This window comes from Malaclemys terrapin, chromosome 10, assembly GCF_027887155.1.
Source record: "Malaclemys terrapin pileata isolate rMalTer1 chromosome 10, rMalTer1.hap1, whole genome shotgun sequence".
NCBI classification, from domain to species: Eukaryota; Metazoa; Chordata; order Testudines; family Emydidae; genus Malaclemys; species Malaclemys terrapin.
In genome coordinates, this window is record NC_071514.1 from 18,991,461 (window position 1) to 19,009,701 (window position 18,241).

The window sequence follows — 18,241 nt, forward strand, 5'->3', positions numbered from 1 at the left end:
ACTCTGGGTTTAGGGTGTAAGTGGGATCGCTGGTCCCGAATACTATTTCTTCATTACAGTTTCTGGGCCACTCTGGGCAGTGAAATAAAGTGGTAGTGTAAGTGAGTGTAGTGGTCCCTCACCCTCAAGTGAGGAGGGAGGTCATTCTGCCTCACTGTATTAGGCAATAACCCTCAGGCTCGGGCCTCACTGCTGGGGCCGAGCCACACGCAATCTGTAATCCTGTAGCTACTTAGCAGAGGTAAACCAGCAGGGACAGTCTGGTGCTGTTGGCCCCTCGGGCAGGGCGAAGCAGTGAGCAGTCTTTAGCCCACCGCCTCTTGGCTGGGGCAGAAAGCACTTAAGAGAGCAGACTCTGGCCCTTTGGGGCGGGACAGAGCAGGGAGCAGGCTTTAGTCTCAACTTGTAGGCTAAGGCAGCCAACAAATACACAATCTAGGCTCTGACTCTTTGGGGTGGAGCAGAGCAGGGCTGAGCACCCAGATAGTCTAGGGGTGAGCACCAACACAGTCTATGGGCTCAGGTAGGGGTGAGCACTAACCGAGTCTAGCATCCTAGCTTGGCAGACAGTAGACTTACACAGGCCTTCTGGCCCAAGGTGGGGAGTCTGACACCCCAGGATCGGAGTGGCAGGGGATAAGAGGATGTGGGCCCATCCCTCTCCACCGCAGTGGAACCCATGCAGCTGGAGCAACAGATACAAGCTGAGCTAGAGAAAAAGTACACTCTGAATCTGTTTCTGCAGGCAGTAAACTTACCAGCATGTGCATACTGGTGAATACTAAGGTCTAGCATCTAACAGCCATTCATAAATAGTCATGACCATTCTGCCAGGATTTGTTAACACAAGAAATACTTAAAACCACTGCAAGTCTCCTCCTCCCCAAGAACTCCTGATTGTGATAGCATTGATTCTGACGGTTCTCTATATTAGTTAACAAGTGGCTAACTCTTCCCCATGCCGTGCCTTAATATATTTTATGTACAAGTTACTTCTCTGGTTGCAATATGGGGCTTGCTATTAACATAAATAGGTTAGTTTATAGTTACTCATAGCTCACTGAATTTTATCCTTTGGCAATCATGCCCCATTTAATCATAGGGTACAAAGGAATCACAAGCCATATTGAGTTTAACCAAGGTCTCAAGGACTCGGACAGCTGGTGGCAGCTTTGTCACCTGATTACAGGTCAGTTGTAAATGCCTAGAAGGCTGAAGGTCCTCAGTAACGTTAGCAGCACAGGCAAAAGCAGCTGAACCGCTGACATGTTAATGAAAATACTGGGAGTCTTACATAAACTGAGAAACTTGCAAGGCTGAAACTGAAGCCAAGGGAAAGAATTATATTCATGAAAATGATAGGGTAGTGTAGATGTAAGCAGAGTCAGGATGAGCTCTACCCTGACATCTGGTGGTGAATTGTGGCGAGTTGTGGAAAAGAACTTCAGGAGCTGATCTTGTTTGCGTAGGCACACCCACCCGCCTAGCATGAGCCCACAGCAGCCCAAACGGTCACTTTGGCTGCTGTGGGATCCCCAGTTTCTCTGTTATTGGGGCAGGAAGAATAAAGTGTTGTTACCCTGATTATGTGAATCAAGGACAATGAAACTTTTTTATGTTGAGTGGCGTTTCGTGGGGGAAGCAGGCTTCCCATGGGCGTTACTCGGTAGTGGGGGCAGTTTATATATGGCGATCAGACTTTAAAAGAAAACCTACGCACAGCTTTGTTTTAATTATTTAACACAGGAATTATCATTGTCCCAAGCACATAGGATTCAGCATCTTTGGAGAAAGCATTTCCATACAAGCAGGGCCTACAGGCTTCTCAAACGTCTGCTCTGGGGGCCCACAGGTACACCATGTTCAGGGGATGTGCCTCTCCCAGAAAGCCGCAATTCAGACCTTAGAGAGAGCATGCAAGAGCTTGACATAGCGGAAGCTCTTATTTGTAGTGCGGCAGTGCCCTGAGGTCCCGGTCTCATTACACTAGGCACTCTACAAACAAAGTGACTGTCCCTGCCTCAGAGAGCTGGCAGCCTAAGTAAGTTATACCTGGCTGTAAATTACCCTCTGCCTTAATTTACACCCTCCCATGGATTCTCTATCACTGGACATTTTTAAATCAAGATTAGATGTTTTTCTAAAAGATTTGATCTGGGAATTGTTTTGGGGAAGTTCTATGGCCTGCATTATACAGGAGGTCTGACTAGATGATCACAATGGTCCCTTCTGGCCTTGGACTCTATAACCAACACATGGAAAAGAATGAATAAGAGAGAGCGACTTCAGGACCTTGAAAGAGGAGGGACAGACTGTTGGTCTGGAGCTAACCAACAAACAGTCCCCAGTGCAACATTTCAAAATGGAAACACATGTTTGGTCTCAAAGCCCTACAAGTCCCCAGTCAAGCAGTATAAGAAAAAACCTCCCAGGACACATGAACATATTGTGCAGGCCTCTATAGCACGCAAGTTACTGTCGACACAGAAAGACTTTGGAATAACTGAACTCTACCATACAGGATTAGGGCACAAGTGTGCAGAACTTCAGCAGACAGTCTGGGTTGTTTTCTATGCTACTTGGCAGGGCTGGCTTTATGAACTGCGGGGCCCAATTCGAATACCTGACGGCGGTCCGGGGCTTCGACGGCACTTTGGCGGCAGGGGGTCCGCTCCGGGGCTTCCACGGCACTGAAGGACCCCTCGCTGCCCAAGTGCTGCCGAACACCTGGAGCGGACCACCGTCGGGTGAGTAAAAAAAATTAAAAAGGCACCTAAGGCGCGGGGCCCTCTTAAGCGCGGGATCTTCTTAGGCGCGGGGCCCTCTTAGGCGCAGGATCTTCTTAGGAACGGGGCCCTCTTAGGCGCGGGATCTTCTTAGGCACGGGGCCCTCTTAAGCGCGGGATCTTCTTAGGCGCGAGGCCCTCTTAAGCGCGGGATCTTCTTAGGCGCGAGGCCCTCTTAAGCGCGGGATCTTCTTGGGCGCGGGGCCCTCTTAAGCGCGGGATCTTCTTAGGCACGGGGCCCTCTTAAGCGCGGGATCTTCTTGGGCGCGGGGCCCTCTTAAGCGCGGGATCTTCTTAGGCGCGGGGCCCTCTTAGGCGCGGGATCTTCTTAGGCACGGGGCCTTCTTAGGCGCGGGATCTTCTTAGGCGCGGGGCCCTCTTAGGCGCGGGATCTTCTTGGGCGCGGGGCCCTCTTAAGCGCGGGATCTTCTTAGGCGCGGGGCCCTCTTAGGCGTGGGATCTTCTTGGGCGCGGGGCCCTCTTAAGCGCGGGATCTTCTTGGGCGCGGGGCCCTCTTAAGCGCGGGATCTTCTTAGGCGCGGGGCCCTCTTAAGCGCAGGATCTTCTTAGGCGCGGGGCCCTCTTAAGCGCGGGATCTTCTTAGGCGCGGGGCCCTCTTAGGCGCGGGCGCGGGATCTTCTTGGGCGTGGGGCCCGATTCTGGAGAATCGAGTGAATCGGCCTAAAGCCGGCCCTGCTACTTGGCTCTGCTCAGACATTTTAATGGCAAATCTCTCAGTAAATCAAAGAGGAAAGCCAATCAGAACTACTGGACCCATTGTGTAGAAAAGCAAAAATAACCCAGAAGCTACATAACTAAAGTCCAGAACAGTATCATGTGCTGGAATGATCAAAAAAATAAAAGCAAACTATAATTAGAGCATTTGCATATTCAAAACTTGCAGCCTCATTACCAGGGCAGTTTCTTGTCCTTTTTTGTTGTGAACATTTAACAATGTAAATGGTTCCAAACTGCTGTCTCATGGGGCCAGATTCCTCCCTGGAGTAACTCCCTTGTCTTTAGTGGGCTTGCCCCAGAGAGAGATTTGGCTCATTGTCTCTGTAACTAGTCAGACAGACAGCAGCACAGAGAGAAGCATGAACTCTGAAGCCTGATTACGAACATTTAAATGACAAGAAATTGCTTAACCATTTCACCGCTGGCAGTTGGGTGAGAAACATTCAGCTAATGCAGCGTTTCCCAAACTTCTGAAAGTTGAAGCTTCAGGAAAATAAAACTAGTTGTGGTCACCTTCAACCTTTCCATGCTAGGGCAGCCTGGGGAAACTGGCACTGCCACTGTTCTACATCCTTCCCTTCTCTGTCTGGCTAGTCCTGCACACGCTATTCTTTGAGATGCACTGAGCTAATGTATCCATCCAGTGCAGCTGGACATTCCTGTGTCTTGCTGATGTCCCATTGCAGTCAGGGTGCTTGAGAAAATGCAAACAGCCTAATATTCTATCAAGCAGAATTTCATTTGTTCAGATAACTGAGTTGCCACCTGCTGCCTGGGAAAAAATAGGATTGAACTGTAGGTATAACAGGGTAGCTGTCCCCTTAAATGAAATCGAGTCCAGCTCTCCTGTTCCACTCCAGGGGCACCCTAGTTTGGTGTAATGAGGAGAGTGGGGCTACCCCTTGGAGTTATAAATTAGAGACAGCCCAAAGGCTAGAGAGAGTCCAGAACCCAGCCCTGAGAGAGGAAGAGTTTGGAAGCCACAGGGGAGAGAGAGAGACAGAGCGTGCTCAGAGGAAGAGCTGAGCTGGGTTGAGAGCATCAGGGAGGGGATGCCCAGGAAGAAGGGAGTGGTAAGAGTTCCTTCATGAGGAATAGAGCCAAAGCAGGCTGGTGAAAGCAGAAGGCAGGCAGGCAAACTTCCCTAGGCCAGAGAGGTATGACTAGAGAGGGCTGAAGGCTGAGTACAGCAGACAGAAATGCCTGTTGGCTCTCTGAGCTGTAAAGCTGAAGCCAGAGGGCCAGAGAGGGCTGGGGAATGATGGAGGGGTGAGCCTGCTGATGTCTCCAGGCAAGAGCAGGAACCATACCTTCAGGGCGGAGAAGCAAAGTGGGGTGGGGTGGGGCAAAGTGAGATGCTGAGGTGTGGTGAGAAAAGCCGGATCTGTACCTGAAAGTTGGGGTGTGGTGTGGTGAGAGAGGCCAGAGCTGTAGCTGGTGTGTTGATGGCATGTTGGGACTTAAAATGTGAATGTACTGTGTGGACTGTGCTGGGGAAATCTGAATTGTGGTTGTGGGACCTTTTGTAATAAACTAACTCTGCAAAAGGCTATTTATACTCTGAAAACATGTGTGGAGTTACTGGGGACTCCGGAAGAAGGAGGAAACTGAGGTATGTGCACTGGTGGTGTTATAGTCTGCCACTGGAGGGCGCTCCAGGAAGGGGACAACTTATCAAATTATGCTGGAGAATGCAGGCAGGTGATCAGCCCTGGGAACTGGGGACACCAGAAGCAGGAAATTGAGACAGAGGGCCACTTTCTGGGCCACCATAAGGCCACAAGGGGTGCCATGGAGGCAGCCATCCTGTGACAGTGGGTTTACAATAGAATTTGGGCCCGTAGCAACAGTGAAAGCAGTCCAGGTTAATAAGCCAACATGTATTTTTTAAAAAAACTCTCCCCTTGGCCTTGAACTGCTGTTGGGTATTAAGTTACATAACTATGAGGAGCAAATTCTCCTCAGAAATTAGAAGATCTGGAAGAGCAATGTCCCCAGATTTTGTCAAATTCCCAGAGTACTATTGCTCCATTCACTGTTTCCTAAAGCCCATTAGAATTGCTTGTATTATAGACGATATGTACAGGCAAATCGGTTCTTTTTTATTGCTGGGATGTAAGTAAATAAATAAGAACAATTTGTTTAAGCAACCAGATGAACTAACTGTCACCCTTGTCTTGGTCATCTCCATATTTATTTGCTGTGTGAAGAGCACATTTATAGCAGCATATTAAAAATGAGAGGATAATGTTCTCATTTTAATGGGCTCAGTCCTGCACTCCATTCACAGGCTAATGTATTGCCTAGGTAATGACTTCAATGCCAAGGCAGCTTTTCCCCCCCAAAAAAGTCATTTTGAAGTATAGGAAATTTGGAAATCTGTCCATTTTTACCTGCTAAATCGTTGACAGCAGTAAGGGTGAAATTCAACCCATGCAGAGAGTCACTACAAGTCTTGTGCACAAAACAGGCTTAAGTGAAACATAAAATGGGGCATAGGTTTCATGCTGACCCTCTGCAGGTGGTGAATTTCACCCTCAGGGGCCAGCCCTGCCCCCACTGAAGTCAGTTTTGCAACTGATTTCAGCTGAAGACAGATAGCCAAATGCTGCTCCAACATTCCTTCTCCTGTCTCTGATACTAGACAATGTAAGTATCAGGCCATCTATCCATCTCTCAACTGCACGTGTAGCTGTAAAGATGTGTGCGCCTGTTATACTTCAAAATGTGCTTTATGTTTGCAGACTGATGTTTTCTTTAAACTGGTTCGTTTTACTCAACCTAATCCTTAACCTATGTCTGTTGGGTTTTCATGTCCAGAAAGACAGCGACGGTGATCACAGAGTAAGGATTGCCATAGGCAATGGGTTAAGGGCTGATGTTTGGAGGGAATTCATCAGAAGATTTGGAGACATCCGTATATTTGAGTTCTATGCCGCAACCGAGGGAAACATTGGGTTTATTAACTACAGTGGAAAAGTCGGTGCCGTGGGGAGAGTAAACTACTTCCATAAGGTAAGCGAAATAACATCAGTGCTGGCATTCTGTCCTGCAGGGGAGAAGTTCAACTCATTGCCAAGGGCTCATCCGGGCCCTCCACATCACTTCAGCCCTATGAGGCAAATGCATAGCCCAGTGCTGAGCTGAACCTTGGGCAGACATACCCAGGGAAGGGATCCTTGCACTCCCCAATGTTAGCTTATGCCTGTCCCATGCTAGACATCACCATAACTGCCGCCATCTCACTAAGAGTATGTCTACCTAAAATACCTACAGCTGGCCCATGTCAGCTGACTTGGGCTTGCAGTGCTCAGACTGCAGGTCTATCAAATTGCAGTGGAGATGCTTTGGAGCAGGGGAGGGGTCCCAGAGGCTGGACTCTAACCTGAGCCTGAACCCAAACATCTTCACTGCAGTTTTATAGCCCTGCAAGCCCAAGTCAGCTGACCTGGGCCAGCCACGAGTGTTTTATTGCAACATAAACATGCCTTGAGAGCCCCATACGGCTGCCAGCCTTTCAGACAAAAGAGCATTTGGACACTGAACATATTTCTGAAATATTATGAAGTTAGCACCTTTCAAAGCAATACTTTAAGATGTAGAATATATTGAGAATTTGATTCAGATAGTCACGTGTATGTATATTTTGTACATTTTCACTAGAAAATTATACGCTATGAGCTGATTAGATACGACGTAGAGAAAGATGAACCAGTCCGAGACGAGAATGGATATTGCATAAGAGTTCCTAAAGGTACCAATGTTTACTCCTTAAAAAAATAAATCACAAAGGAATTTAATTCTTTAAAATCACAAATTAACCTCTCTATGCCCATCTTAATAGAAAAGGTCGTTTAGGACAGTTGTTGGGTGATCTCTAGCTCAGGAATCGGCAACCTTTGGCACACGGCCCATCAGGGAACTCCGCTGGCGGGCCGGGATGGTTTGTTTACCTGCAGCGTCCACAGAAGCGGCGGCCAGCACGTCCCTTGGCCCGCGTTGCTTCCCGCAGCCCCCATTGGCTTGGAGCAGCGAACCGCGGCCAGTGGGAGCTGCCATTGGCCGAATCTGTGGACACTGCAGGTAAACAAACCATCCCGGCCCGCCAGTGGAGTTCCCTGTTGGCCCGCCTGCCAAAGGTTGCCAATCCCTGCTCCAGATTTTAAACACAAATAAGAAAATTTGTTGCTGTGGGAATGAGATCTGATATGCAGCTTTAAGGAAAGACAAGGGATAATGCCATATCAAATAAATGTATATTTATATTACATGTTGTTTTAATAATTCTATCTGCCTTCAGTATGTTTGCAGTCTCTTTTAGTTGAGGGTGCTTTAACATTTTTACCTTGGAGCTTACAATCTTTTTATAGTACAGACCTTGGCTTTCAACTTGAGCCATCTTGTTTGTGTCTGATAAACTTACTTAACCTGCCGCCGAAAGAAGCATTTACAAAATTATTATATAGTAAAATCTGTGCCCCTGTAGATTAAACTTTCATCGTTTTTAATGGAAAATGCAGCTATGGAAGTGAGGCAACTACTTTGATCCTTTACGTGTGTTAAGCATTTTCACATGGAGAATGACGTTATAACTGGAATGTACAATTCTGAGTTCAAACTGAACACTCCCTACAGCTGTTGATTTCACATGCAGGATTCAGGGGATTATATTTTTTTCAACTTCATCTCCCTGGCTGTCCTTTTCAATCTCACACATGGAGCCACTCAAAAATTCAGTGCTGAGGCCAGATCCTCCTTTCATTTACACTCATGCAACTCCACTGAAGTCAGCAGAATTGCACTGATATATCTGAGAGCGGGATTTGGCCTCTGGACTACAAAAATGCCAGATACACATTTGTGCGAGGGAGGAATGAGAGAGGGCTGCGGGGGGAGCAGAAATGCACACTCCCACTCTACGTATGGGGCAGATCCTCCACCAGTGTAAATTGCCCCATTGACTTCAGTGGCATATGCCAATGACAATTTACACTAGCTAAGGATCTGCCCCAGGGTGTGTCTCCTTCTCCCCCCTCCACCCACAACCCCACATCACAGACTGGCAGGAAGGAGAGAACGCACATGCCTGGTATTGTGTGTAAATATTTAGATCAGGGGAGGTTAGGGTGTTAGCCGTTGAGTTGGGGGCTGTTTCTAGCATTTGGTTATGAATGATTATGAGGTGCTAGAGAAACAAACTCAGTATCCATAAAATGGATGCATGTGAAATCTCCACCAAATCCCAAGCCAGAGGGCAGGATGGAGAAGGCTGCCAAGTGTGCAGCTGCAATTTATTTTGCACACAGGCTGGGTAAAATTCGCCCCAGAGCACAGCACCTGCACAAGGCCCTATCTTCCTGCTGAACGTGGATGAATTTCACCTTGCATATCAACACAGGTGCAATACCGCCTCCTTCCAAACGTCACACTCCCACCCCCCAGCACAAGTCACTCCATAACTATAGCTTCTCCTGGTCTAGAGAGCCACGTACTGTAGCTGTGGATGTGCTAAGCAGTTTTTTTATGCATTCTGCATTCACAGTGAGTGGGCTGAGTCCTTACATGCATTCTCCCCTCACAACTGGTTCTTTATGCTGCTTGTCAGATGACTAAGAGGTGAACAAGCCCTGAAGCAACCAGTACAGCATGGGAGTAGCCTGGCTTGTAGGGAAGTGGAGTACGATGGCCTGCTTCAGAGGATGCTCATGGAGTAATCCTGCTTATCCCCAGGTGGGATCAAGCCCTATGTAGGCTGAGATTTTCAAAGCTGCCTAGGGAATCTAGACACCCAGTTTCAATTAATTTTAATGGAAATTGGGCATCCAAATTCTTAAAGAGGCTTTGCAAATCTAGGCCTAAATCTTTAATGATTCTGTGCTCCTGTCCACTAGAGTACGGTTGGTAGTATAGTGTAACACGTAATATCCGCTGTATTTGTGAGAGCCCATGGTATTGAAAGGATGAGACTGAGCTCTTAACCTATAGTTATACAGCTAATTTTAAGGGCAGGTGATTATGAAAGAAGACTAAAATGATTCTGTAACATCTACAAACATCATCACTACTATTATATGATTTAAAATCACGTATAGAGTGTCATCAGTTTACGTGGTGGTTTGCAAACACATGACAGACATTTTTTTCCCCTTCATAGGTGAAGCGGGGCTGTTGATCTGCAAAATCACACCATTTTCTCCTTTTAGTGGCTACGCAGGAGCAAAAAGCCAGACAGAGAAGAAAAAACTAACAAACGTCTTCCAGAAAGGGGATTTATATTTTAATAGTGGTGACCTTTTAATGGTTGACCAGGACAATTTCATCTACTTTCATGACAGAGTCGGAGACACATTCCGGTTAGTTACCATAATTAAGATACTTAAGACTGAAGAAAATGTTAATTCATTCTCAGTTCCTTCTGACTCCTTGTCCAGCGTCTCTCAATGATTGATGAAGAGCACTCACTTGTCTCACTTCAAAGTGAGAAAAATGAGGACTCTACATCACTTACTTCCTTTTCCTGAAGCTCAAGTGAGGATTCCAGACACTGCCTGAGTTATCTGTCGCATCTTTCTCAAAAGCCTGCCTCCAGAAAGGGAGATTAGATGCAAGCTGCTATTTGGCAAGATTGCCAAAAGGTTTTTTGAGCTACATAATAGCTTCTTTAAGGAAAACCGGTACCCTGCCTTCCTAAAGGTTGGTGTAGGGAGTCTCTACCTACAACAAACCTAATGGGTTCTAAGTGCCTTCACCATCTAGAGAGGACATAGGTCCAGCTCACAGATTGTAGCTGGAGCTTCCCCAATATGTCCAGCAACTTGGAACTCAAGCCTCCCTTCAGCAGGCCCTGCTGTGTCAGCATGGAGGCAGACAGTTCCATTTGGATTCAGAGGTTTCATCCTCAAAGTAACATGAAAAATCTCGACAGTAAGATTCATCTCTACTATTGGGGGGGGGGGGCAGCTCAGCTTGACCATGCTGTCCACCACCAGCACCAGGAATGGTTCTATAGCATGATACTTCCCAGGTGCCATGGTGGAGGCAAAATAGCTTTCCTTCACCACCTGCATAACCACAGCAGAAGACTTCAAAATATCTGTATGTTTCAATCTGTTAGACTCAACCTGGGACTCCCCTCTCTCGCTGTAAGCCACTGAGACCCAAAATACTAGAGCTGGGGAGAAGGTGTTTAGGGCCCACAATATTGACAGTTGACAAAAGAAAACCAGAAGGCAATACATTGGGTTACGGGTAGAACAAGAGTCTTTCCTTGAATTCTTTGGAACCTCACAGGTTCCATGTACCCCAACAGGTAGGGCATCAAAACAGGTCCCTCGTGCCAATGGGAATGTGCACCCTGACCCCAAAGTGAAAGTGCAATGGTAAACCCATGCCAAAGTTGTTGTTGATCAGAAATGAAATCTGCTGACTACTGTATGTTTTCCAGATGGAAAGGGGAAAATGTGGCTACTACTGAAGTTGCAGATATTTTAGGATTGATCGACTTTGTCCAAGAAGTTAATGTGTATGGAGTGCCTGTGCCAGGTATAAATGAATCATTTGAAAATCTGGTAACGCAAGATCTTTTTTTACACAGATTACCGTAATTTCATCACATACTAAGTGAACTATATAAAAAGGCTCTCTCTCTTTTGGCTTCTCTATTCTTCATGTGCTGCATCTGGTAAACTCAGTCATTTATGTGTGTACAATGTCTATTAGCTGCAGAGCCTTAGCAAAAACTTCCTTTTTTAATCTAGTATTTGGCAAGGGATGTTAACAGGAAAGTAGGAGAGGATTTGAGATTTAGAAACCACACTAGAAGATAACTAGCCATTATGTTTTATAGCTACCAGATCTGCACTTACTGTAGAGCGAGAGGGGGGAAATACTGTGAAAAGAGATTTCGGGGAAAAGGAAGAAGAAGGTAGTTTGGGAAATTGAGTCTCCTCCCACCTCTCTTCAATGAGCTGAATCCCCAAAAGCAGTTCTAGCCACATATACAGTCTCTTTTGTACCACATGTACAGTTTTCTACTCCCCAGATAATCAGGTGGTCCTCAGAACATTAAATAAAATCCCTCACCCCCATTTAATTTGTATCATGGCAATTATCATTATGGAATTTGAAGAGCACTGACATTGGGTCAGATTCTCAGGTGTGTCAGATTAACCCTTAGTTGACCCGAGGGGTCAGAGTATGTAGCTTTACACCACCTTTCTGTCTCCTTTATCTTGGAGGCTACCAGGGGTCCAAATGTGCCCCTGAGCAAGTTAGAGTAGCCCCAAGGCTGCTCTAATTTGTTCCTGTGGATGACAGATCCCAAGGAGCCACTTCACGGACCAGGATCATTGGAGCACACTCTATTCCATCAAATGCCCTCTATGCTGCAGAGGGTGAAGAGTGGCTGAGAATCTGGCCCAGTGTGCTTGGTGCTGTACAGGGCACAGATGAAGATGCTGTCCCTACTCATATGGGTTTGTACTCTAATAATTGAATAGAATAGAAACATTTCAGATACCCTCATATGCCAAGCAATGTTGCTTACCTGATTTGCATACCTTTCCCCATATGTCAGGTCTTGCTGAAAAGGGCTTTGTGATGGTAGATCCCAGCATGATCCATATGGGGGGATCACATTGAAACTTTGGGGGATCCTAAAGCAAACAAAGAGAAGGTCAGTTTAGAATCAGTTACGTGGTGAATGTTCTCTAACTTGTCTTACATTTGCTATTTGCAGTTTTTGTGGCTCCTGTAAATGGGGGAGGGTCGCCTTGGGCCCATATTTGCTTTTGGTGATAGCACCAAAAGGTTTTTCAGAAAGAGCTTTTTTTCCTGCTTTGAAATTCAAGCCCTGTCTAGCCTAGCATACACTATGATGTGTTCAGAGGGGTAGTCGTGTTAGTCTGTTTCAGCAACAACAACGAGGAGTCTTGTGGCACCTTAAAGACTAACAAATTTATTAGAGCATAAGCTTTTGTGGGCTATGACCACTTCTTCAGATGTGTGTAGTTTCAATGGCTAATCAACGCTTTGGAATTAGGAAGTCTTTATTAAAGATTTCACTCCCCGATCTATTTCTTGAAAGTGTGAGAATTCCCAATACAATCTCTGACACATCCAGTAATTCCTCTGGCCAAAGCAGGGCTGACCATAGTTGACATTCCTGATGTTTCCAAGGTAAAAAAAACAAAACCCAAACCCAGCAAAACCCCTTAGCCCACCCACCACTGTTTCAGGCCATCTGTATTTATCCAAAAGAAACCATAAAGGACAAAGAACCAAGATTTCTTTGCATATCACCATTAACAACTAAAGCAAAATTAGGGTTTGTCTCTTTAAATCATCTTTGTTTGCACCTGCCTTTGAGATGGAGATAAACACACAACTGCCATGGGAGAGATTTCACAAGCCAGGTAACCATGTGAATAGTCCAGAGTTCCTTAGCCTCTTCTCAGATTACATTGTAGGAGATGAGGGAAATCTAACCCTAACTCCCACTGGACTTGTAAAACCAGCTAGAAGCGGTGTTAGTATCCAATTACTGACTGGCCTTACGGGAAAGCAATAGGAATTGTTCAAAACAGTTCTCTTCTTACCACAGCATTATATAATTGTTGATTTTTTGCATGTAAACTTGATTTTTATATACTACAAATAATATTTGTATTTCAGTCTCTCAATGCACCTGGGAGTTAACCACACAAAATAAAATGCAAACAAGTTCAGGGGAGAGCTAACCAATCCAGTGTGTTCGGATGCAAAAATATAAAGCTCCAAACCAGACCTTTCAATAACATGAGTAAACAAATCTGAATGCCAGGTGGCTTCTTTGAGCAGGTGATCTGGAAGGAGGAAGAGAAACATGCTTACGATGGTGGCTAAAGAGGAACTATATGCCCATTGCTCTCAATAAACTCACATCTTTTTCTTTTGCTCTGCACTGCTTTTAGCTGCCACTTTCCCTTTTTATCTGGATAATGGGGCCTCTACACAGCCCTATGTCAAGCATTAACATGACTGCCAGCTACAAAGCCTTTTGTGGAGATATTAAGCTCTGTCTTCATGTGGCTCCATTTGTTTGTGAAAATGTCTTTGTCCTTTTTACAGTGCTGCAAAGCTACTACAGAAAACCATAGGATAGGTGTATGCTTGGGGGGTATTTATGAGCTTGTAGTATTGCTAGGGCTAGTTGCCCCATGGTGTTTATGTTCCTGGGTGATAGAAATACCATGAAAAGACCAGCCCCTTATGCTGTCGTTGTCACCCCCCAAGAATTGGGTGTGAAACCAGTGTAACCCTCACGCAATTTGGCCTAAACTGCTCTACAGTATAATGTAAATGCTGACTTTTGCAGTAGTTGCAGGTGTCAGGACCTGCCAGAGTTTGGCCTACTGTAAGCATGAGAAAATCAGGTCTAGCAGGTTTTCTATTCTTTTATGGATTAAAATTAATTCCATAATGCCCCTGTTTGAACATTCATTTAATCACAAAATGACTGTAGGAATTTATTTAAAATATCAGGTCTGATGTTCTCCTGTTGAAACCATTCTGTCCCCTCCTTCCCTGTCCTAGTTGTTAAAGTATTTGCTGTACATTAAGTATCCTGAGTGATTTTGGAAGGGCTAGGGAGGAGGCTACTGAAGGGTTGCAGAGGAGGAAGGAGAGGAAGTCCCAGCTTCTGACTGTATCTGAACAGAACTCTTGGTAGATGGGGAGGCAAAAAAATACTGGAGATTTGTGGATCTGTAACAATTCCACATTAGAATCCATTTTGTACATTCCTGAGCCATTTATGCCAGAAATACCAGAACTGATTAACATAACGGCCATATTGGGTCAGACCATTAGTCCATCTAGCCCAGTATCCTGTCTTCAGACAGTGGCCAGTGCTAAGTGCTTCAGAGGGAATGAACAGAACTGGTAATCATCAAGTGAGCCATCCCCTGTCACCCATTCCCAGCTTCTGGCAAACAGAGGATGGATAGATTTAAATGAGACATGCTCTGTGTTCGGTTGCCTGGTTCTTTTTTTCCAGCAATTTACAGTAGAGTTCATATTTCTCCTACTTAGGGATCAAATTCACCCCATGCATAAAACCCATGTGAAGCTCTCTGCACAACTTAACCCCAGTGTTAAAAGTCAAGTTCTGAGATTTCACTCAGTCCCAGCTGAGTGCAATTTCTGCCTAAGGGTTAAAGTCAGGGGCGGCTCTAGGCACCAGCAAAGCAAGCAGGTGCTTGGGGCAGCCCATTTGCAGGGGTGGCAGGGATCCAGCATGGGAGCTGAGAACCAACAGGGGGCCCTGGAACAGCTGTAGTTCCTTGGTTAGCTCCCTGCCTATAGAGCCAGACCTGGAGCAGGGAAAGAACTACATTTCCCAGCATTCCCTTGGCCACTACCAAGGGCTGGGGTGGCCGGGGAGTGCAGCGAGGAGCCCAGGGCTGGGACGGGGGGCAGGCAAAATTTGTTTTGCTCGGGGTGGCAAAAAACGTAGAGTCAGCCCTGGTTAAAGTGGTGTGGGGGATCCTGCACAGGGTTGGGTTTTCCCTCAGTTCTATAAATGTATTGTTCCCATCATTAGAGATCTTTAAATAATGAAATTGCTGAGAAACACAAGTGTTGGCATTTATACAACAGGAATGTAGATATCAGCCATTATTTTTGCCTATAACTGTTCCTCTAGGTCACGAAGGCAGAATAGGAATGGCATCCATTCGACTAAAGGAGGGCTGTGAATTTAATGGGGAGCAGACATACAGACATGTTGTGGACTTCCTACCGAATTATGCAAGACCTCGCTTTGTCAGGATTCAGGTAAGGCAGCCTTCCTACATGTCTCCTGCCTCACTGCAAAAAGGAGGGCACTAGTGTCCCTTGTTTCCATGAGGATCGCAGTCACTTATAATTATGCTGGAAGCACTCTAGGGTCCTCTTTCTTCCCTCGCTTACACTTGTTTTACACCACTGAGAAAGGAGAATCAGGCCCATGATGTTTCCATTCTGCCTAGAACCAGAAAGCTGGGTGAGCACATGAGATTGCAGGCTGCCTGTCATGTGTCTGAATGTATCACGTGTGTCCCTATGAACCAGAAAGGTCTCTCAGTGGAAACATACAGACTTCCTCTTACGTACTCTTAACACAGTGAAGGGAGCTAAGTTTCAAACTTAGGCTGTGCTGGTCTGCAAACTGCTCTTGCAGACATAGGGATGCACGCACCAGGAGCACTCTGCAGGCCAGGGGCCCTGACACTTCTAGATTTCAATACACTGATGAACAAACAACCTCAGCCCTCCTTTTCTATATTATTCATGGTGAAAAATAATGTTTAAGCTAAACTAAGGAAGCCAATCCTGAGGGTAATTTGATTATATGTATCTATTTATTACAAATAAAAGAATTCTCCTCTCAAGAAGACCATGTACTTAACTGGGATGGTTCATCAGAAGAAACACAGAGATATTAACATCCCAAACCATTTAATCCAGCCTCAGTCTTTGGTTAGCTATACAAATAACCACATGAGGCAAACTATACTGTGCTTTCCCTTCCACGATGCAACACCCTGAGACTTACCTAACCTCCTATAGAGATTTCCCTCTCTTTTCTTTTCTGAACGAAATCCTGCCCTTTTCACACCCCTCTTCTCTTAAACTCAGAACACGGTCCAACTGGTCCTAACTGCAGCAGGCCTCCTTGGGAAATCAGCGGATTTGTTTTAGCTTCCCTACTCTCCAGGAAGGATTCCCTTGGAGCCAGCCTTCCGTTGGCTTCACTCTGGTTCCTGGAGGCCACTTTGTGCTGTAGCCCAGATGGTCAGGATCTTGGGATGGGGGATGTTATGGCTCCAAGGCACCCTTTATGGCTTGAAAGAAGCTATAGACCCTGTCACACCGTTTCTTTAGTAGACATTAGTAAGGCCCTGATTCAGCAAAGCATTTAAGCACATGCTTAAATTTAAGGCTTAACTTTAAGGACGTGCTTAAGTGCTTTGCTAGATCAGGCCCTGAAGCAATTGTCTCTCATTAAGTTACAGATGGAATATGCATGAGTATGCTCACAGGAGTCTCCTGGCCTCGTTGCTGAAGGCTATAGAGATCTGTTCAGGATGGGGGGCAGTGCAGAAGGCCTTATGTGGCATTTGGCTACTGTGGCCCCAAGCATTTCTAAGGTCCAGAACCAGGATTATGTCCCACATGCTGAAACCTGCAGAAATAATTCTTGGGTAAATGTAGGTACTTATACATTTTTATTAGCTTGTCTCTGACTCCTAGCTATGAGGCTACAGAGCTGCATCAAATCTGAGTTCCACATCTCAAAGATATTAAATGTCTATATCACTGGAGGTAGGATTTACATTTTCCTTCATGTAACTAGTGCACTTGGAGAAAATGCAAGACAGTTTTCTTTTGAATGATTTGACTTTTACTGCTTTAAAAGATAGCACCCACTGTTGGTTGCTTGTCAATGTCAGACTATCCTTTTTGTTTTTTCTAGGATGCTATTGAGATCACAGCAACTTTTAAACACCGTAAAGTGCAATTAGTGGAGGAGGGCTTCAACCCAGCAGTCCTCAGGGGTGGCCTGTATTTCCTGGATGACAAAGAAAAGATGTATGTGCCGATGACGCAGGACATTTATAACGCTATAAATAACAGTAGCCTAAAATTATGAGTGTGTCCAAAAAATCACTGTTCTAGAATATTCAGTTTTCAAAACACATTATTGAATTTAAAAGTCCAAAAATCCATTTTGGTGAGTTGATAAATGTTACCAAGTGCCTGTATCTGAAATTCTGTGTGATGGAGATGTTTTAATAGATCTACATAAAACTACTTTTCTTTTTCCCTGTGGTCTGTGTGTTAACCTTCACACTCCCCACCTTCACCCAGGACACACAACAACTCTGCCTCCACTTACATCTCAGCCTGGCTGCTCCTTCCTCTTCCCCTCTCGAACCCAACACTGTCCACTCCCATCACCATATTGCTCCCTGCCTCCACTGGTTCTTCTGTGCCTCTCTCACACTGCCCCTTGTGCCTGGAACAGCCTCCATGACCCAGCGCACCATCATTCCTGTTTTTGTGCATAATCTTGTGCTCAAATGCTTTCCTGAGTCAGGGCCTCAAAATGGAACAGGAGAGGAAATTCAGAATTAGCAAGGCACATTCACAGTTTATTAGGCAAATCACAATCAACTTGTGCTCTGACTTGCGTTGTTATTACGTATGTAGATTGTAAGCTCTTTTAGAGCAGGGACCTGTCTTCGATTGTCATATAGCGCCGTGAATGGCACTGTGGTGCTGTAGAAATAATAAAATCAGAATGCTGTGGTGGTGTTTTTTTAGGTTTGTGTGTCCAAATGCCACCCAATCTCTGCAGATACACCCTCAGAGAACTGGGTCGCTTGTTAGGCTTTTTGCCAATACATTGAAGTGACTATAAATCATTATATGACTCCAGGTAATTCACTTTCAGGATTTTAGTTCTGAAGCAGTTAAAGTCATGTGTTACCCTTGATCCACACCACATTTTCAACTGATTTCACCTGGAGTGAAGAGCAGACCACACATGGCCTTTGTACACACAAAAGTCGTACTGGTTTAACTATACCACTAACTAAAGCAGTACAATCTCCCCCCTCCCTCCCCCCCCAGTGTGGCCCCTTCCCCGCCCCCCCAGTGTGGCGGCAGTTATACCAGAATAAATGTACTTATAC

General features: G+C 45.6%; 1 protein-coding gene across 2 annotated transcripts in view; it reads left to right on the forward strand.

The window, feature by feature from the left end:
* The window catches only part of SLC27A2 (solute carrier family 27 member 2), a 30,266-nt gene extending 12,898 nt beyond the window's left edge, over positions 1–17,368 (forward strand). For both annotated transcript variants that reach the window (XM_054042557.1, XM_054042558.1), the window contains 6 exons: positions 6,345–6,539; positions 7,188–7,278; positions 9,679–9,877; positions 10,969–11,066; positions 15,208–15,338; positions 17,020–17,368. In XM_054042557.1, the coding sequence (XP_053898532.1) occupies positions 6,345–6,539; positions 7,188–7,278; positions 9,679–9,877; positions 10,969–11,066; positions 15,208–15,338; positions 17,020–17,196 (891 nt within the window). In that variant the 3' untranslated portion in view covers positions 17,197–17,368. The remainder of the gene's footprint in view (positions 1–6,344; positions 6,540–7,187; positions 7,279–9,678; positions 9,878–10,968; positions 11,067–15,207; positions 15,339–17,019) is intronic.
* The last annotated feature ends 873 nt before the right edge of the window (positions 17,369–18,241 follow it).